Raw genomic sequence first — 22,132 nt, 5'->3', positions numbered from 1 at the left:
AAACATGTTTGTATCTGCAAGAAGGCATGGCTTTCTGAGGAAAGTTTTGGTAAAGCCTTCCAGACATGGCACATTCCGATTTGTCAGAATGCACCAGAAATTATAAATAATGAGTTTATTGAAACAGGCTTTACTTCCTTATTAGTTCAGTTTCCAGCTGAGCCCCGATTTGGCCAAAGCGGGAAAGAAGCCTCTTTTGAAACAAACTCCTTTGACCTTATGTCAAAACCTTTCTGCAATGCTGCAAGTGATTACAGACACAACAGCTCTTTTCAGAGCTACTTCACACCTGAGACATCTAATCTGCAGACCCCGGGTTGTATCTCATGGCCGGGGAAGCTGAACTCAGAGGAATCTACTAATCTCTGATTATTGTGGTTTCGACGTCCGGTGACCTCACCACTCTGACCGCAACCCTCCGGACCGCCGGGAGCAACTCATACAAGGGTGTCATAAGCCTGCATACTGGTGTATGATGAGGTTTACAAATAAACAACTCTCTAGTTTATAACAAAAAACAAATTCTTTTACTCCCAGATTTCACAATTTCTCTCAGATACAATAACGGTTGCTACAACATCTAGCTTCCATCACAACACCTCACATCCACCACACCACATCTCCTTATTCATATCTTGTCATGTATCATTAGTTTAGGGAAAGTAATTAAATTCATTTTTATACTACATACCTGACTCTGTCTGCATTAATACGAAGTGTGTTTATGGTCACTGAATAAGCAAAGAACCCTAGAATCTTCTGATTAACCATTCAAAGATCAATCAGATTGATATTTCATTTTTGTAAGGAATATCACATCTTTTTGGTCATAATTAATATGTACTAAATGCTACACACACATAAGAGTGCACAAGGAGAAGAGCCAACAGTAACACAAGTTATGGCAGTGCTTTATCCAGTTTACTTGCAATGGCATAATTAATTCATACAAGTGCATGTCTAAAGTATTTTTGAAGAAACCTAGACTAATACACATTTTGTACAATGAGTATAGAAAAGAATCTCTTGTTTGAAGGACTTCAATCTTTTTACTTTTCATCCAGTTACATTTACATTAAAATATCTTTAAACTTTACTAATCCAATGCAACCTATAACACTTGTTGAAAAATGCCAATGTTACAGTTAAAGAAGAATTAAAAAGAAGAAAAGAAAATAGAAATTAACAAAGGAAATATCCCCTTTCAAAACAATACTTTTCAGCTCAGTCAGGGAAAGTAACTACTTCCGTTTCCTTGGCAGGTTACTGGCTTCCACCTGTGATCAGTTGTAGTCAATGTGATTAGTGGAGCATAAAAACAAATGTTTTTAGAACACTTTCTTGCTCGGTAGTCCAACTGACAGCAAGGAACTGACTATACATCTTTTTCTTCTGATGCAATAATTTCCAACTTCTGTAAATTAAATGTAAACTATACCTACTTGAAACTGTGAAGAAATATGAAAAATTCACATTTCACACTTTGGATCATTAAAACTCTTAATTTATAATGGTTTTAAAAACAATAATTAATGGATAATACCAAAACACACACTGACAGTTGTGTTTCTCAAACCCGGATGTGTACCCACCAAGCAAATACTTTTCAAACCATCACATTTATTTTCTCCTTTTAGGCATAAAATGTTTAACTGTTACTGGCATAGACATCAATTTATGATGCCTGTGGTGACCGGTAGCTTGTAGCTCCAGGCTCTGATTGGTTTATTTCTCATCTAGTCTTACCTGTTCCATTTGCCGATTGGTTAATTTTCCCACCTTTTCCATTTTCTGACTAGATTTTTGTTAATCGTCAACAAAAATGTTAATATTGTCAGTATTCATAATGTAGTCTTTATTGAAGTTTTATGTGTGTGTGTGTGTGTGTATGTATATATATATATATATATATATATATATATATATATATATATATATGTATGTATGTATGTATGTATGTATGTATTCCACAAGAACTTCCCAAAAAAGGCCCCATTAAAGCTGGTTAGAGCTTTGCCAGAATGCACCTTGAAGGTTCTGATGCCAAATGGAAAAAGGAAGAAGGTGTCATGGTCACATGAGACCATGATGTAACTATTTGGCTCAATACCAAATGGTAAACCTGGTGTAAATCTAATGCAGCTTACCAACCACAACAAACCATACCTACACCAGGAAGGTGGCAGCATCTTTTTATTGGGCTGCTTCTTTGCCTCAGGGAATGGGGTTCTCATTAGGTTAGAAGGAAATGGATGGGGCAAAACCGTCAAATTCTTGAAAAAATGTGTGTACCCGCTGCCAAAAATTTGGAAATGGGTAGAAGATTCACCTTTCAACATGACAACAATCCAAAGCACACAGGAAAACTTACCACACAGTGGTTGAAGGAGACAAAAGGGAAGGACCTCATGTGGCCCAGTCAGAGCCCAGACCTAAATCCAATGAAAATCTGCAGACATATTTGAAGATTGCAGTCCACCAACGCCTACCATCCAATCTGACTGAACTTGAATGGTTTTGTAATGAAGACTGGCCAAATACTGTTCAATCTAGATGTGCAAAGTTCATAGAAAACTATCCCAACAGACTCAAGGCTGTTATTAAAGCAAAAGGTGGTTTAACAAAATATTGGCATTGTGGGGAGTTCCTTTATTAATCTCAGTATTTCTTGTTTCTTATTTTTGAAAACTATAATTGTGCTTTTTGTCAGTTGGATGTTATTGGTTTTATTGGATAAGTAAAGCTGGATAAATATATGTAGTTTGTGTTTTCATGATGGAAAGGAAACAAAATCAATGTCTTTGAAACAAGGCGATTACTGTCCAACCCCCACTGTGTGTTCAAGGCATTAAACGGAAGCTGCATTGTTTTAAGTGAAACAGATATAACGTTCCTAAGCGTTCCATTCCATGAAGATGAAGGACAAAAACAGGAAAACAGTGATGATGTAGAAAAAGAAGAAAACTCTGTTGATCCTCTTTGCCCAGTGCACAAATTTCATGTTTTCTTCTCTGCAGCCCAGATGTAGATAAACGGTTTCCTGCAGTTTCTTCAGCTCATCCAGAATCGACAGCAGTACATGAGCCTCTCCTGACTGAATGCTGCTGATCACCTGTGAAACCACACAGATGCTGTTGGATTCTGCTAGATCCAACTCTTCATGAGTAGCCTCTTATCTACTTCACACAGATACAGCTATTATAATGCAATTGACAACAATCTTCAGACTGTGTTTGCAGTAAAGATACTGAGTTATGAGTGTGTGACTAACTCTAAAAAGACAAAGTTATAATGTTCTGGACATATGATCTGTGCAAACTGTTGGAATGACCTGAAAGTCCAAGAAGTTCCTGGTTTTCAAGCTACAGCTTGTATAAAGTGCCTTTCTGTCAGAGTTAAAAGCCTGTGCACTAAACAACGGGGGTGGGTGTGTATGTGTGTGTGTGTGTGTGTGGGGGGGGGGGGGGTTCCATTATAGCATGAGAGTTTAAACTCTGACAGCAGCATCTATATTAATGTCAGACTGAGCAGAGAGTGATGCAACAGACTTTAGCTTATTAGGGGAACTGATTGTAAAAAAAGCATGAGTGATCACCACTGGACACACAGTCTTATTATGTTTGTTTAATCCTCCCACTGTCCTATTGAGTGTGACCGCGCAAGGAAAGTTGACCATTGAGCAGGGTTGATAGTTTATCCCTTGGGTCCATGTGGCAGGGGTGAGGAGTGAGCACCACCTCACCCCTGCCACGTGGACCTCAAGGGATAAACCATCAATCCTGCTCAATGGTCAACTTTCCTCGTGGGGTCACCCATAAAGACAGTGGGAGGGTTAAAAGCGTAAGCATTGAGGTGTTTGTCACAGATCCACCATGGATGGTTACGTTTATGTGTGTAATGCTAATGGAGCAACAGAGAAAACTATTCATTATGTTTACAAAGTTGAAAAAAGTTGTGATTCATCTTTTCAGAAGCACAAAGAGAAAATTAAAGGTACACAAAAAATGTTACCTCTTCAGCAACGGGCAGCAGCTCTTGTTGTTTCTCACTTTCAGACACTCTGCAGAGACAGGAGCAGCAAGTCTGCTTTTCAGCATCTGAAAGAGATTTGTTGCTTCAGTAACCATGCAGATAATTTAATTAACATGCAGATTCAAATGTGCAAATGGTTGGTGCTCAAACTGAGTAAAAGTAATGTAGGAATCATCTTTAGGCCTCACATTTAGAAGTTCAGCATTTTGACATTGACTTGTTTCTTGTCTTTGTTAGACCTTAGTTTTGGAACAAATTCATTTCCTTGTATAATTCATCTGTTTATTTCCTCATTTGTCCCTGCCCTATGTTTGATTTAACAAAAATAAATAAACATTTGTGTCCAGCGTTAAATGTCCAAAACTTTAAGACATGTCAGTCTCATTTAATTCTGGTCTAATTTAATCAAAATTAGCCGAAGGAAACACAAAAAGATAAAGTATGAAAGGAAAAATGTGACAATGTTGGTCAAAACATCTACTGGGATGTAATTCTCACCCATGTTGCAAATCTCAGTTTTAACATTCATTTGTTTGTCCTTTACGTCATCCTTCCGAGGGAGCATGACCTCTGAGTCTTTGTCCATCAGATATGTGACCAAGATTGTCTCCAACAAACTGAGCAGCATCAGACCAAAAATCACAATGCAGTAAGTCGCTGAAAGGAGGAAACCTGCCATGAGCAATGCTTTGATTTAATCTCAATTTAACTGTTAATGTGTTCGGGACGAGTCTGTACCAATGAGTGGAGTCTTGTTGGACGTGGAGGGCAGAATTTCATTAAGGATGAGCAGCAGGACGGAGATGGCCAGCATCACTGTGACTTTGAAGCTCAGCTTCTCGCCTCGGTTGTCAGAGATGAAGAAGGAGGCAATATCCAGAGTCAAGAAAAACAGGACAGGCATCAGCAAGTTAATGACGTAGAGGAGGGGTCTCCTCTTTATGGTGATCTAGTGAAACAGCAGGGAGTAGAAACTGGTAGCAATGCAGCAAACATTACTAATGTAAAATAACAGTCATTCTCGTTCTCCTGATGTAAACTTTTTACTTAGTAGCAAATACACAAACATCTATAACTCTGTCAGATTTACAGAAAGTGGTTAACCTTTAATGACACAAAAGTTACCACAACACACAGAGTGCTCAAAGATCACACTACAGGTGATATTGTATGACACTGTATATTTTTTATAATTAATTAATTGACGTTGTCATTTAGTTAAAAGTCTGCCATGTAAGGCAGATATATATTCATTTTGAGGAATGCCAAGTTTTTTTGCTCAGCTGTGTTTTTTACTTTGTTTCCTTCCATATTTCCCTACCGTGTACTTGAGTAGCTCCCAATTTTTATCATTATAGCTGAGATTGGAGCTGCTGACGGACAGCTGCTGGAACTCCCACTCTCCCTGACTCTTAATTACCTCTCGTGAAAACTGAGTAGCCCGAGAGGAGTTTGAGAAAGGTAAAATTCGCATTTCATTCACTGTGGGAAGAGACAAGAGAGAAATAAGGCTTCAAGACACCATGAAAAGAAACATGCTACTCGCAACACTGATTACAACTCACAGCAATGTATAGCAGAACCAATGGACAAGGTGCATTCCTGTGTGTCAAAGGGGAACTTGTAGACATCCATCTTACAGGTGCTTACCACCCTCATCTCCTCTTCAGTAGATACCGTCCCATCATAGGACATCACAACGTATGGATTCTGAGGGGAATCATCCTTCTCTATCCTGGAACAACACACACACACACACACACACACACACACACACACACACACACACACACACACACACACACACACACACACACATTTATTATTATTATTATTATTAGTAGTAGTAGTATTATCATTATTATTATTATTATTATTATTATTGTAATAATTTAAAATGAAGTTCTGACCATTACCTACTCTCCTGTGTGTCTGTCATCTGTTCAAAGCGTGAGCACCTTAAATTGCAATATTCAGTTCCACCAGAGGGTGGCACTAACACTACATAGAATTTGTGTTAGATATCCTGGTTTTAACATTATAAACACATACAATTTAAACAGCTACAGGCAGTGGCGTGTCCAGATCTTTTAAAATGGGGTGGCCCAGGTGAAGCACAACTTTGTGCATGGGTGGCACCAATGGTTATGCTTTCTTTGTTTCACCCCCAAGTCTTTTGTGGACAATGAAAAGCCTATTTAAAAGTAAATTAGTGTGGTGGCACCTGGGGTGGCCAATCAGATTCCAAGGGTGGCATGAGCTACCCCAGGCCACTCCCTGGACACACCCCTGGCTACAGGTATGAGTGTGTGTGAATGATGGAGTGAGAGAGAAAGGAAAGGTGATCCAGTACCTCCTAGCATGATAGCTATTTACCAGTCCTACCCCACGCACACTTCCTGTTGCTGCAAAAATGTGCCAACAGGAGGCATTGCCTGGCAGACTAAGAGCACAGTGCTGCAGCAGTGACTGACAATACCTCATCAGATATTGTCAGTTAGAGAAATGAACCACTAATAAGCACACACACACACACACACACACACACACACACACACACACACACACACACACTAACAAGCACACCCAGCTCGGATGGAGAAATGGCAACTCTCTTGAGGATTTCTCCCTACCTCTTTCACCAGAGGTCAGAGAGGAAATGAAGGAAGGTTTTGGAGGAGGCAAGTGACTCCGATCTGTATCATTTTGTTTCAATTCATGAGTGGTTGAGCCAGTCAAAGGCGTGGCTGAAAAACAATGGCTTTTATACACCACAGCAGATGTGCAGCAGATGTCATGCAGTGTCACGGTATGTTGTTTTAATCAATAGAAATGGCTAATTCAAATCCAAATGTAGGGCAGACTTTTAACCTGAATTAATTTCTCTGCAGTCTAATTAATAATTAGAATTGCTGTTTTAACAATAATTTGTCCGACAAGGGAAAATAGTTCACTAAAATACAGTGATCAATCTCACTCCTTAAAGACCAAGTCCACTCTTTCAATGCATGTGCAGTGGTCTCTAGTATAAATGAATGCCTAGTATGTCGATCTCTGAGGGAAAAAATTCTAGCACTCCTGTTTCAAGAACTAGAACTTTTTATTCTTATTTAGTTCTTGTACCCTTTTATCTCTTTTTCTCCCTAAGGATTAGGGACGAAGCTTCATGTTTTATGTATTTGCTGCTAGGACCGTGAATTTCTCTTAATGAGAATGTAACGTCCAGCAATGGTCAGTTTTTAGGTACTGTTTGACCATCCAACATCTGGTCAAAAAAGAGACACGAGACTGCATGTGTTCCCTTTAAATCGGCCTGCCGTCATCCCACCAACTGGAGCTCAAAGCCTCCATCAGAGATTCCCTCTGATGTTTTCTCTCAAATTGAACAGGTCGTGGACCAAGCCGATGCTCTTACCAATGAAGTCAAGCGAGACAATCTACGGCAACTTCTGTTAAAATACAAGGTCTTTCTTTCACTTGACTCCTTGGACTGTGGGCTAACCACTATCCACGAGGTCAGGATTCCTACACCGCCACATGCTGCACTGACTTTTGTGCGTCAATACAAGATTGTCCTGGCATCCCATGGACCGGTCCAGGAAATCATTGAAAGCCTCTTGGCGAAGGGTATCATTCGACCCTCCAACAGCACCTACTCGGCTCCATTGTGACCGGTAAAGAAACCTAAAGGTAAGTGGCGACTGACCATTGACTACAGGTAACTCAACAAACAGGTTCCCTTGTCTAGGTGGCCGATGGCGTGCCTGGAACAAGAACTCCCGAAGGTGAAAGACGCTAAATACTTCTCCATCCTTGACATTGCGTCTGGATTCTGTACAATTCCTGTCCATAAGTCTGACCAATATAAATTAGCTTTCTCCTTTGCTAACCACCAGTACACCTTCACTCTGTGTCATTTTGGCTATTCCAACTCACCAGCTGACTTCAACATCTTCTTGGACAAAGACTGCCTTGATGCTCGAGAGCAAGGTACCCTAATCTATTTCAACGACATTTTTGTTCGTAAGCATACCTTGGATGACCACCTGTCTGAGCTGGACCATGTCATGGGTCAGCTCGCAGATGCTGGTGCAAAGATTTCTCTCGCAGTGGTGGTCAGTGGTGCAGGTTAAAGGTTCAGTTTGTTGGCCTCCTTGTGGGACCACAGGGAATGCAGCCTCAACATGGCAGAATTCAAGGAGTGGCCACCACCACTGTCGCCCTGTACCACTACTGGCTGACCCTGATCACTCTGACTGCACCTGTGCATCGACCGAGGCACCCCCAGAGCGCTCACCTGCGCCGAACCCTCGCAAGGCCGTGCCTGCACCAGTCTACAGTCTTAAATGTTCTTAGTTTCAGTTTTCAGGACTGGCAAAGTATCTTTTGCTAGTTGCGTGTGTCGATTTGATATCTAATGCAGCTAAACTTCCTCCACAGCCTCCTCTAACGCGACTGTATGAACCTGGGCCCTCTTCGGGTATCACACTCCGAGAGCGCCCAGATCTATTGATGACTAACTACCGTCTGTCCACACTAAAGATTTGTGTTAAAATTGACCCCGCAATGGCGTGTACTCATGAAATGATGATGACACTGCCATTTCACCTGCTGTATCAGTCAGTTCAGTCCAGTGGCGCTCCGGCTTACACTAGCGAGCAGTATTTGCAGGACCTGAAGAACCATCTGCCTGCAGCATTTTATTTTTGCACAGACAAATCTTGAACCGTCACCTTATCGTGGTGGAGGAGTTTGAGTGCCCTAATGATCCTAGGAGCTATGTTGTCTGGGGCACTTAGTGCCCCTGGTAGGGTCTCCCATGACAAATTGGTCTTAGGTGAAGGGTGAGACAAAGAACGGTTCGAAGGATCTTTCATGGCGGTTAAAACGAAGAGTCGGAGTACCCGGCCCGGAGGGTTACCGGGGTCCCACCCTGGAGCCAGGCCTGGGGTTGGGGCCCGTGAGCGAGCGCCTGGTGGCCGGGCTATCGCCCATGGGGCCCGGCCGGGCCCAGCCCGAACCGGATACATGGGCTCGTCCAACTGTGGACCCACCACCCGCAGGAGGAACATGAAGGGTCCGGTGCAATGCGAATCGGGTGGCAGACCAAGGCGGGAGCCTTGGCGGTCCAATCCCCGGACAAGAAAACTAGTTTTTGGGACATGGAACGTCACCTCGCTGGCGGGGAAGGAGCCGGAGCTTGTGGCAGAGGTTGAGCGGTACCGGCTAGATATAGTCGGACTCACCTCGACACATTGCATTGGCTCTGGAACCCGAGACCTGGAGAGGGGTTGGACACTCTACTTTGCTGGAGTTGCTCCGGGTGAGAGGCGGAGGGCTGGGGTTGGCTTTTTGTTAGCCCCGAGACTCTGCCTGTGTGTTGGGGTTTACCCCGGGGGACAAGAGGGTAGCTTCCTTGCGCCTTCGGGTCGGGGAACGGGTCCTGACTGTTGTTTGTGCTTATGGGCCAAATATCAGTTCAGAGTACCCACCCTTTTTGGAGTCCCTGGGACGAGTGCTAGATAGTGCTCCATCAGGGGACTCCATTGTCCTGCTGGGGGACTTCAATGCTCACGTGGGCAATGACAGCTTGACCTGGAGGGGTGTGATTGGGAGGAACGGCCCACCTAATCTGAACTCGAGCGGTGTTTTGTTATTGGACTTCTGTGCAAGCCGCAGTTTGGCCATAACGAACACCATGTTCGAACATAAGGATGCCCACCGGTACACTTGGTACCAGGGCAGCCTAGGTCACAGGTCGATGATAGATTTTGTAGTCGTATCATCTGACCTGCGGCCGTATGTTTTGGACACCCGAGTGAAGAGAGGGGCGGAGCTGTCAACTGATCACCACCTGGTGGTGAGTTGGATCAGATGGCAAGGGAACATGCCGCGTAGACCTGGCAGACCCAAACGCATAGTGAGGGTCTGCTGGGAACGCCTGGCAGAAGAACCTGTCAAGACGGTCTTCAACTCCCACCTCCGGCAGAGCTTTGACCACGTCCCGAGAGCAGTGGGGGACATTGAGTCCGAGTGGGCCTTGTTCCACTCTGCGATTGTCGAGGCGGCTGTTGCCAGCTGTGGTCGTAAGGTGGCCGGTGCCAGTCGTGGTGGCAACCCCCGTACCCGCTGGTGGACACCAGAGGTTCGGGGAGCCGTCAGGCTGAAGAAGGAGGCCTACAGGGCGTGGCTGGTCTGTGGGTCTCCGGAGGCAGCAGACAGGTACCGGATAGCCAAGCGGGGTGCAGCAGTGGCAGTTGCCGAGGCAAAATCTCGGGCGTGGGAGGAGTTTGGGGAGGCCATGGAGAAAGACTATCGATCGGCTCCAAAGAGGTTCTGGCAAACTGTCCGGCGCCTCAGGAGAGGAAGGCAGCAACTCGCTCACACTGTTAACAGTGGGGATGGGGAGCTGCTGACGTCAACTGAGGCTATAGTCGGACGGTGGAAGGAATACTTTGAGGAGCTCCTCAATCCCACCAATGCGCATTCCGAGGAGGAACCAGAGCTGGGAGGCCTGGGGATGGACTGTCCGATCTCGGGGGCAGAAGTTGCTGAGGTAGTCAAACAACTACACAGCGGCGGAGCCCCGGGGGTGGATGAGGTTCGTCCTGGGTATCTCAAGGCTATGGATGTTGTAGGGCTGTCATGGTTGACACGTCTCTACAACATTGCGTGGTCATCGGGGGCAGTTCCTAGGGAGTGGCAGACCGGGGTGGTGGTCCCCATCTTTAAGAAGGGTGACCTGAGGGTGTGTTCCAACTATAGGGGGATCACACTCCTCAGCCTCCCTGGAAAGGTCTTCGCCAAGGTACTGGAGAGGAGGGTCCGATCGATAGTTGAATCTCAGATAGAGGAGGAGCAATGTGGTTTTCGTCCTGGCCGTGGAACTGTGGACCAGCTCTATACCCTTGCAAGGGTGATGGAGGGGGCATGGGAGTTTGCCCAACCAATCCACATGTGCTTTGTGGATTTGGAGAAGGCTTATGACCGTGTCCCCAGGGGCACCCTGTGGGGGACGCTCCAGGAGTATGGGGTGGGTGGCTTTCTGTTAAGGGCCATTCAGTCCCTTTACCAGAGGAGCGTGAGTTTGGTCCGCATAGCCGGTAGTAAGTCGGACCTGTTCCCAGTGAGGGTTGGACTCCGCCAGGGCTGCCCTTTGTCACCGGTTCTGTTCATCACTTTTATGGACAGAATTTCTAGACGCAGCCGTGGTGTGGAGTGTGTCGAGTTTGGTGGCAGGAGAATCTCGTCTCTGCTTTTTGCGGATGATGTGGTCCTCCTAGCTTCATCCAGCTCTGACCTTCAGCTCTTGCTGGGTAGGTTCGCGGCCGAATGTGAAGCGGCTGGGATGAGGATCAGCACCTCCAAATCTGAGACCATGGTTCTCGACCGGAAAAGGGTGGCTTGCCACCTCCGGGTCGGGGGAGAGGTCCTACCTCAAGTGGAGGAGTTTAAGTATCTCGGGGTCTTGTTCACGAGTGAGGGTAGGAGGGATCGGGAGATCGACAGGCGGATTGGTTCGGCGTCTGCAGTGATGCGGACGCTGAGCCGATCTGTCGTGGGGAAGAGGGAGCTGAGCCAGAAAGCCAGGCTCTCGATTTACCGGTCGATCTACGTCCCAATCCTCACCTATGGTCATGAGCTTTGGGTAATGACTGAAAGAACGAGATCGCGGATACAAGCGGCCGAAATGAGTTTCCTCCGTAGGGTGGCCGGGCTCAGCCTTAGAGATAGGGTGAGGAGCTCGGACATTCGGGAGGGACTCGGAGTAGAACCGCTGCTCCTCCGGATTTAAAGGAGCCAGTTGAGGTGGTTTGGGTATCTGGTCAGGATGCCTCCTGGACGCCTCCCCGGGGAGGTGTTTCGGGCATGTCCTGCCGGCAGAAGGCCCCCGGGTCGACCCAGGACACGTTGGAGAGGTTACATCTCCAATCTGGTCCGGGAACGCCTTGGGGTCCTGCCGGAGGAGCTGGTGGACAAGGCCGGGGAGAGGACGGCCTGGAGCTCCCTAATTGGGATGCTGCCCCCGCGACCCGGACCCGGATAAGCGGAGGAAGACGAAGACGAAGACGAAGACAGACAAATCTGGAGAAATCAGCTGAGGGCAGGAAGGCTTCACATTCTGAACTCAACGTAGGTGATGAGGCCTGGTTCTACATCTTTGCTCCTAATTCCAGTCACACAAAAGCAACCTCTGTTAAACTGGCTAAGAAACTTTTGCCGAAGTGGTCAGGTCCATACCTGATAACTGAAAAACTCTCTCCGGTCGTGTATCAGCTCAAGATCACCGAAGGAAACAAAGATCCCATCTATAAGTGGGTCCACATGAACCAAATCAAACCGCACAAGGGTTCCACTAATTTAGATGATATTACAACCCATGACTGATAACCCACCTCGCATCGAACCAAAATTTGGGTGAATTTTCCATTGCCTGTCCCATAGTTCTCTGTTTCAGGTTACACAAATTTGTTTGTGTTTGTGTGTGCATGGTTGTACTTCCTGCCTATGCATGATGTGCAGACTTGGGGTGACTTGGGATGGTGAAGCTGTGGGTTCCTGGAGTCCTATAATGGTTAGGTATTAACAGTAAAAGTGAGTACTCCACAAGCTGTTGTGTTTGATCTCAATTTTATCCAAACTCCATTTTTTATTTTATCTACTAATCTCTAATTCCTTATGGGGTATATTTACATATAGGTTTTATTACTAACTTCACTGATTTACATTTTAGTGTTCATCTTCTTTATATTACTGGTAATTATATTGTGACTTCTTTTGAAAGGTGTTCACAGATATACATTCTGCATTATTTCACTACAGCTGATTCCCTGTCGTCATTTCTATTATAATCTATTTTATTTTGACTTTTACCAGTTATGGGCTACAGATTATTTTGCCCTTCTGTTTTGATAACATTTTTGCTCCAATATGTTGATTTTCCCTTACATATATTATAGGGTTATGCTGATTTTGTTCTTTTTGCAACACTTTTCCAGTACATGTAGTTTCCTGAATTTCATTTCTTTCACCTGAACTCCATTCACATACTTTGCTTCACATAGCACATATTGGGTTCACACCATTTGCTTCACATAGCGCACATAGGAACATATAGTGCTACGTTTCTTTTATTTTGTTATTTTGCATCAGACGCAATCTATGTGTGTCTACATTGAAGTGCCCTGTGTCTGCTCTTCTCCGCTCCTGGGTTTTGCCTGTGGTTGTCACTTCCTGGGAGGGTCTCTCTGCACCATCGCCTGATTCGGCTGCCTGCTGCCTGAGGGTCAGGTTCACTCGGGTCTGAATGTCCTGTGGTTCCTGCCATGGTTGCAGGAGTTCTGTGGTTCGCCTGGGGCCTGGTCCGGTCCCTGCTCATCTGCTTCCTTCCTGAGGATTACGATAAGTGGAGTAACCCTTTTTAAGTTTGTGAGCTACGTTGACTATTGTCTGGTGGGGGTTTGCTTTCCTCACTCCTGTTACCTGGAAACTAACCTGTGCTTCCTCGACTGAGTCCTTAGGGCCTCTGGGACTGTGCAACAGCCTGTGGTTTTCGCCAGGACCCCGTGCCCTTGCAAAGGGGGGATATGTAACGTCCAGCAATGGTCAGTTTTTAGGTGCTGTTTGACCATCCAACATCTGGTCAAAAAGGAGACATAGGACTGCATGTGTTCCCTTTATATCAGCCTGCCGTCATCCCACCAGCTGGAGCTCAGAGCCTGCAGCTCTGACAGAGATAATGAAATCATAACAATAACATTCTCTCCTCAAGGTCCCTCAAAGAGTAGCCATTTATCTAAAACTCCTTGCTTCACAGAAGAAAGAAGATTTTAAAATCATTAAATAAATGTTTGTTCATTGCTACTTAAAATAATTAATATAATGAAATGCTTTCATTAATCTGTGCTCAATGATATATGCTTCAGCAGGTTTACTTGACAAAGTCACAACCATTTGCAACTCACACAAGAACAAGTAAGGTTAAGTTAAGTCCATGACACATAAATAGCCTTTACCCCAGTTCAGAGAATCCGGTGTCAAAGAGGGCATGTGTTTCTGAGATTCTTGGTAATATCCCTCAAACTTGTCAACCTCTGGTTGGCTACACAATCATAACATGGGAACATTAAAACCAGATCACTCTGGTGATTCATCAGTTCTAGAGAAAGCTCCAGACCGGCCACCTGGAGCAACACCTCTTTTACCACCAAAGCTTTTGATACGTCGTCAAAACCTTTTTCACCTGCAAAGCTGATAAAGCAAACAGTTCCTGCAGAACGAGCTGATATTGTTTAGACTCCTTAAGAGTCCACCAGAGACGCGCGGTTCCATCCATCTGTCGTGACCCAAGACATCTCTGGACTGAAGGATCGGTGCCACGGTATTCTACAGCCCTTCGGTGCCAGAGGTCATCCAACCTCTCTGACCTTCGGATCCACTCAGAGGGTCTCCGAAAACGGGTGAAGTAGACATGACAGATTGCGTCTGAATGTGCTTTGATAATAATCAACTCAACAGCTTAACGCAAACCTAATTACTTTACAGCCAGAATTCAAAACTGAAGTTCTGACTAACATCGCATTCACACATAGGTTTCATACATCACATCTAGTTCCATCCATCACAGTACATGCTTGGTTAACTTGTCATGTTTTAATTGTTGGTTAAAGAAATTCTTGCTTTTATAAACCTGACTGTTTTCTGAATCAAAACGAAGTGTGTACAATCCCCTAATAAATAAAGAGTCCTAGAATCTTCTGATTAAAGCACAATAAAGACCAGGCAGGGTGATATTCTATATTTAGATAGAGTATCACATCTTATTGGTCATAAGTAGAGGTAATATATCTGTTGAGCTCTTAAAGCACTCAATTTACCAAACCCTAAAAGATAAATAAAGTATCTATCTATCTATCTATCTATCTATCTATCTATCTATCTATCTATCTATCTATCTATCTATCTATCTATCTATCTATCTATCTATCTATCTATCTATCTATCTATCTATCTATCTATCTATCTATCTATCTATCTATCTATCTATCTATCTATCTATCTATCTATCTATCTATCTATCTATCTATCTATCTATCTATCTATCTATCTATCTATCTATCTATCTATCTATCTATCTATCTATCTATCTATCTATCTATCTATCTATCTATCTATCTATCTATCTATCTATCTATCTATCTATCTATCTATCTATCTATCTATCTATCTATCTATCTAGAAGTGAGCCAGAGGAGAGGTGAGCCAAAAGCGACTGGATGGGAAACTTAAGTCACGCCCATCTACTTCCAGTCAATAGGTCCCCTGAGGTTTGCCTGAGCTAACCAAACTAGTTAGCTCTATGAAGACCTCTGCATGCCCCCTCGACATCTTACTCTCATCTGTGTTCAAAGATGCTTTTCAATTCAATTCAATTCAAGTTTATTTATATAGCGCCAAATCACGACAAGAGTCGTCTCAAGGCACTTCACATAATAAAAATTCCAGTTCAGTTCATCTGTCCCAGTGTGCTCTATAAATAATGCTTCTCTGGTTTCGGTTGAGGTCCCTGCTTATTTTAATAATGCTGTGAATCCACCCGTTTCCTAAAAATCCCAATCTTGACCCCTCTCTCTGCAGCAGATTCAGACTCATCTCTAAACTCCCGATCATCTTCAAGATCTTAAAAAAATTGTGGCTAAACAACTCAAAGCTGCTTTTGATAAACATAACATCTATGATAGTTTCCAGTCCGGTTTTCATAAATCTCTTTCCACTGAAAGAGCTCTTCTTAAAGTCTCCACGACCTTCTGACTCACAGTGATGCAGGGGACTGTTCTCTTCTGGTCCTGCTGGACCTGACTGTATCACCTTCTACTGGGGAGGCTGAGAAACTGGATAGGCCTATCAGGAACTGCTCTGGAGTGGTTCTCCTATTGCCCAAGGAAACATTGCTTCTCTGCGTCCGTCTTCAAGTTTCGGTCCTTCTCCACTTCCCTCACCTATGGTGTCACACAAGGTTCTGTACTGGGGCCTCTACTGTTCCTCTTTTATCTGCTCCCTCTCCGGTACATTCTGAGCTCTTTCAAAGGAATCTCCTACCATTTATACGCAGATGACATCCAACTGTACATCTCCTTTAACCCCCATGAGATGTCTAAGCTGCAGATGTCACACACCTGCTTAGACTCTATTAAAACCTGGATGGCTGGGAGCTTTCTACAGCTGAATGAAGATAAGACTGAGATCCTCAACTGTGCCCAAGACAAGCTGGTTCCTAAAGTCAGAATTTCTTGGTCAGCTTGCTTCTCACACCAAACCCTCTGTTAGGAATCTTGGTGTGACCTTTGACCCAGCTGTCACCCTGGATTCTCATGTCAGTTCTCTTATTCGCTCTTCCTTCTTCCATCTCAGGAACATTGCTAAGCTGAGTCCCATTCTGTCCTGCTCTGAGCTTGAGACTGTTATCCACACCTTCATCTCCTCACGCTTAAGCTTGGTTTATGCTTGACGCATTCACTTTCCGCTTGGTGATGCGGCTCACAGATGGAACGCGCTTCACAACTCGCAGCGTTTATGGTTCATGCGGCTTGTCTCTGCGGTGAGCCAATATTCTCCCAAACTGAACGGGGCAGCATGGAGCTCCACGGCATGCATCCAACACTACACCATAGTAGAAGTAGAAATTACTGTTTACAACATGGCATTTCAGCAGTTTTTAACAGCGTCCTCGTCTTTTCCAACAGTGCGAGCTATTTCTCTCCAAGAATTATTAACAACATGTTGATCACGGTGATCTTTGAGAGCTGAATCATACAAATGTCTGTATTTACAAACCTCTGCCATACTCGTTCTTGCCGGTCCGCCATGTTTTTCCACGTCCGACCATCCGCGTGGTTAGAAAATTTCCTAGATGCGCGTTGCGGAAATTTTGGGCCGTGCGGAGGCGCGGTGGAGGGGCGTGGTTGTTAAAATGACGCAACTTTTCCGCGCGTAGCTGTGCGGACCTCGCGGACGCGTCAAGCATAAACCAACCTTAAGGCTACTGCAACTCTCTTTTCACGTGTCTGATCAAAACCTCCCTCAACCGTCTGCAGGTGGTTCAGAATGCCTGTGCTCGGCTCCTGACCAAGTCCTCCAAATGCACCCACATCACCCTGCTTCTCCTCCAGCTTCACTGATTGCCTGTCAACTTCAGGGTTCATTTCAAGATCCTGGTTCTGGTTTTCAGGGCCTTATATGGACAAGCACCATCATACATTGGTGATCTTCTTAGTTCCTACACCCCCAGCAGGTCCCTGTGGTCCAGTGATCAAAACCTACTGGTGTCATTTTCTGCGTCCTGCGTCCTCCTTATGTGTCTCCTATTCGGCATTCCTGTGCTTCTGTCTTGTTCTGTGTCCCTCTGGCCCCCAGCCCCTCCTGTCCTCTCTCTAGGCTTCCCTCAGGTGTCCTCCTATCACTCCCTATTAGTCCTCCTCATTCATCCAGTTATTAGTTGTTTATGCTTGCCCACTGTCTTTAGGTTTAGTTTATCCGTGTTTTATAGGTTTAGGTTTGTCTGCCCTCCTGCTTGTTCTTTCCCCTTATTTAGGTAATTGTTTGCACCTGCCTTCCCTCCAGATTTCACTCCTCACACCTGTCACCTGTTCCACTGATCTCCTCCTCTGTGTTTAAAACCCTGTCTCATCCTTCAGTGTTTGTCGGTCCATTGTTTTGTGTCTATGTTGTTCTATCTTCTCCAGAGTTTTGCCCGTGTCCATGCTCAGTTTTAGAGCTTCTGTTTTTGTATTTTTTGACTGCTGAATCAAGTCTCCTCCTTTAAATAAATGATGTACTTATTTCATCTGCCCCTGGCTTGAGTGTTTCTGTGTTTTTGGGTCCTAACCCCTGCTCAACGTGACAACTGGCTGTGCAGCGCACCAGGCTAAGGACCAAAGGTGACAGATCATTTGCTGCTGTGGCCCCAGTCTCTGGAACTCTCTCCCCTCTTAGCCTGAGATCAGTGGACTCAGTGGTCTCCTTTAACCCTCCCACTGTCTTCATGGGTGACCTTGCCAGGAAAGTTGACCCTTGAGCAGGGTTGATGGTTTATACCGCAATAATACAGCAGTCTACAGCAATTACCCAAAATTTGCAACTCATTTGTCATCAAAAAGCAGTCAGATTATTTAGAAATTTGTTATTGATTTTATCAAACACAAGGCTGAAGAAATCTGCTAATTTTAGGTTATCTTTGTAAAAGATGATGTTTATTTGGTAACATGGGGTCCAATTTGGACTAAGTTAGGAATAGTTTATGGTTATTGATTGTTTTAATAATCGTGTTGTGGTCTTTCATAAGTAAATGGCCATTTGACATACAGTATGTCAATCAGTGATATTCATTAGTTGTTTTTATTAATTTGTTTAAAATTCTGTTGTGAAATAGACTTTATGTTTGTGTGTTTGACAGACTCACATCTCATAGATGAAGAGGTCGGGTTTCCAGAGCGCATCTTTAGGAACTGACATCTCAGTGATTCCACAAAACTGAGCCGGGTCCCAAGAGATGAGTTCATTGTTCCACTGCTGAAGAGGAATAAAGGCAGATTAACAGAATTACAATTTACAATAATTAAAGCTTAGATGGACATTTTAAAGAGGCTTATATTCATTTTTCAGATATTGATAAAGTTGCTAAGACTGTGTCAGTCTGCTCACCATCGATGCCCAGATGAAAGGAGTAAACGTTTGAGTTTTTTCCACCTGAGAACAAAAGCAAATGGATCAGACATTCTGACATATTTTACCTTGAGATTATAAAGATTTAAAACAAAGCATACCACTCCCAGGATGGCATAAAGTAAGATGTCCAGCTTTACCACAGTTTTATGTGTGTAGTCCAGAACAGGCCGGGTCATTACATACACACCGTTATGTGGCGTCAGGTCCAGGTGGTCCAGAACATCCTGGTAACGGCAAACTTCACAGGACACCCCATCTACAGAGCAACGGGTTTATTAACAAAAACAGCACATTTTTAGTCCAACTTCATATTCTACATGTTTGTTGCATGCTGTTTTCTTTTATTATTAAATGTTCATTATTTTATATTTCCACAAATTCTGCAGATAGTGTTTGTTGCTGCTTCCTATGTCAGATGGTGGAAGTGGATGACTTTAATTTATTAACTGATGGCGCTGGAAAGACTAAGCTGGCTGTGGTTTATTGAAAAATCTAGTTTTATTAAAAATAAATGTTTTATAAATGTTATATACATCATAAAGTACAAAGACAATGTATAAAACGTTCAAATTATTATTTTTAGAAAATGATTCTCACCTATAGAAAAGTATGAACATGGTATTTTGTCATAAATGTATTATTATTATTATCATTATCATTATTATTATTATTATTATTATTATTATTATTATTATTGTCATCGTCTTCCTCCGCTTATCCGGGTCCGGGTTGCGGGGGCAGCATCTCAACTAGGGAGCTCCAGACCATCCTCTCCCCAGCCACCTCCACCAGCTCCTCCGGCAGGACCCCAAGGTGTTCCCGGACCAGATTGGAGATGTAACCTCTCCAACGTGTCCTTGGTCGACCCGGGGGCCTCCTGCCGGCAGGACATGCCCGAAACACCTCCCCAGGGAGGCGTCCAGGAGGCATCCTGACCACCAAACCACCTCAACTGACTCCTTTCGATCCGGAGGAGCAGCGGTTCTACTCCGAGTCCCTCCCGAATGTCCGAGCTTCTCACCCTATCTCTAAGGCTGAGCCCGGCCACCCTACGGAGGAAACTCATTTTGGCCGCTTGTATCTGCAATCTCGTTCTTTCGGTCATTACCCAAAGCTCATGACCATAGGTGAGGATTGGGACGTAGATCGACCGGTAAATTGAGAGCCTGGCTTTCTGGCTCAGCTCCCTCTTCACCACAACAGATCGGCTCAGCGTCCGCATCACTGCAGATGCCGAACCAATCCGCCTGTCGATCTCCCGATCCCTCCTACCCTCACTCGTGAACAAGACCCCAAGATTTTTAAACTCCTCCACTTGAGGTAGGACCTCTCTCCCGACCCAAAGTTGGTGTAGTAGAATACATTGGCAAGCCACCCTTTTCCGGTCAAGAACCATGGTCTCAGATTTGGAGGTGCTGATTGATTTTTCAATTTTGTTTACATTTAACATACATGCTCGGGCTGCATGGTGACGCAGTGGTTGGCACTGTTGCCTCGCAGCATGAAGGTCGCAGGTTCGAAACTCGGCTGTGGCCTTTCTGCGTGGAGTTGCGTGTTCTCCCCATGCATGTGCGTGGGTTTCCTCCGGGTACTCCCGTTTCCCCCACAGATCACAACATGCCCTATAGGTTATGAATTGTAAGTCGCTTTGGATAAAAGCATCTGCCAAATAAATAAACTTAAACATAAATAGCTTTTGCAGTGATCAGATACAGTCATAAAGACATTTTAAAAATATAAATCTGGAAAAAAAATGTAAGTGAAAACATGGACGTAGTTTTGACTTTAGAAATGGGGGAGACACAATTGTGGTAGGGGTGGGGGGGGGTAGGGATAAATATACAAAAATATGTATAAAACTACAGTCTAGAGGCTCTTTCATGCAATGTCAAGAATGCAGAACTGTCAAGGTAACAGGTGACAGGAACAGCCAATCACACGTTAGCAAGTATCAGCAGAGCCAATAGATGAGCTTATGGACGGTTCTAATGGGAAACAGGCTTCAACACAAGCGGTTGTTTTCCGCTTGGTCCTAGTAACAATAATTTTTACATGTTACATAACAGTTTTTGAAAGTACACTGTAAAGTAATAATATAAAACCAATGAACAGAAAATGGAAATAAATCAAGTGCTTGTACTTGTTGCACTATTTTTAGTTTTGAACCATTTTTACATGAAGTTTCAAAAAAATGTGATCATCTATCTTTTTAACTGTGACTTTTTTAAAAACTAGCTGCATTTTGGGGGTTTAAGTTAATTTAAAAATATTTATTCTATTCTAAGTTTTGACTGTCTAGAAGGGCAGAGATATAATTTGCATTACCATAACATTTTTATATATTGTAGGAGATTAGTACTACTGATTTTAAAAGAAGACAGAACACAAGAAATTTGACAATCTGTAAGTAGATTTGCATCTGTCAGATAAACAATCTGCAACACTTTTGATCATGATAAACAATGAGCAAACTATGAATGGATACTTGAGAAGACTTACATACCTGCCAGGATAAGCAGTAGAGGGAAGATAACGTTCATTGTTTCTGCAGGGTGAGCTTGCTGTAAGCTGCAGTTGAGGAGGGCTGTGCACCGAGCACAAACTCATTCACTGCCTGAAATGAGAAATCCCTCCCATGTGAACAAACGTGATCGATAACTAGCTCATACAATGTGGAGACACACAAAATGCAGTTGAGTCTCAGGCTGATTGTTTCAGAAAAAGAACCAATAAAGATTAAATTAAATCAAAATGCAGGAGAAAGACATTTATCTGTGTGGAAGCTGAGATGATGTGATTGTACAACCTCTTGTCGTCAGGAACAACAATAAAACAGGACAACAGGAAAAACAGGAAACATGACAAACAGGAACCTTTGGACACTTAAAAACAGATGATGTAACACAACAGAAAATGAGAAGGTGCAATTAGATCAGAGTGAAACATGATCTCTCACACGACATGGTAAAGACATTATGAAAATTATCCTCTGTTAACCTCACGCACATGCATAGGCGGAGATCCCAGGGGGGACGGAGGGGACGCGTCCCCCCCTCACACAAAGTTGTCCCCCCCACAAAAGTTATTGTAAACGTATAAATGCTATCAGTAAACCTGTATTTTCTTCTAAAACCACAACGTAAAAGTTAGTCTGCAAATACAAAACAATGAGTTTTTAATTGTTGAGAAATTATAGTCCCCCACCACGCGCTGTTTCCAACGGGCGGGGCTGCCGGCTCTGCCTCGCTCACAGCTTCACAGCAGCCCGCAGGCTCACAGGAGGCAGGAATCAAAAAGCCAGCGGTTTCCAGCAGTAAGTCATTTATCACACGCTTGTTCTACAAACTTAAATATGTATGTCAAATGTGGTCATAAA

General features: G+C 44.0%; 1 protein-coding gene across 1 annotated transcript; it reads right to left on the bottom strand.

The window, feature by feature from the left end:
* Positions 1 to 12: 12 nt before the first annotated feature.
* Positions 13 to 21,517, bottom strand: LOC107387718 (5-hydroxytryptamine receptor 3A-like). Its single transcript, XM_015962842.3, has 10 exons — positions 21,260 to 21,517; positions 18,855 to 19,012; positions 18,733 to 18,777; positions 18,491 to 18,600; positions 5,598 to 5,767; positions 5,354 to 5,514; positions 4,771 to 4,981; positions 4,531 to 4,689; positions 4,012 to 4,097; positions 13 to 3,112 (listed from the first exon to the last, which is right to left on the bottom strand). Exons 1-10 carry the CDS (start codon positions 21,294 to 21,296, stop codon positions 2,894 to 2,896), a joined length of 1,356 nt encoding a protein of 451 aa, XP_015818328.1. The 5' UTR covers positions 21,297 to 21,517; the 3' UTR covers positions 13 to 2,893.
* Positions 21,518 to 22,132: the final 615 nt, after the last annotated feature.

The sequence above is a fragment of the Nothobranchius furzeri genome, chromosome 16 (genome assembly GCF_043380555.1).
Source record: "Nothobranchius furzeri strain GRZ-AD chromosome 16, NfurGRZ-RIMD1, whole genome shotgun sequence".
NCBI lineage: Eukaryota > Metazoa > Chordata > Actinopteri > Cyprinodontiformes > Nothobranchiidae > Nothobranchius > Nothobranchius furzeri.
This window is presented reverse-complemented; position numbering and strand designations above follow the sequence as displayed.

What these genes read in the sequence shown, in the direction of transcription:
- LOC107387718 (XM_015962842.3), bottom strand. Translation starts at nt 21,296, where the DNA reads ATGAACGTTATCTTCCCTCTACTGCTTATCCTGGCAG. An exon ending in AACTGAGATTTGCAACATGG is followed by an intron (nt 4,098 to 4,530) that starts GTGAGAATTACA and finishes AATCTCTTTCAG; the next exon opens with ATGCTGAAAAGCAGACTTGC. An exon ending in TGCTGCCCGTTGCTGAAGAG is followed by an intron (nt 3,113 to 4,011) that starts GTAACATTTTTT and finishes GTGGTTTCACAG; the next exon opens with GTGATCAGCAGCATTCAGTC.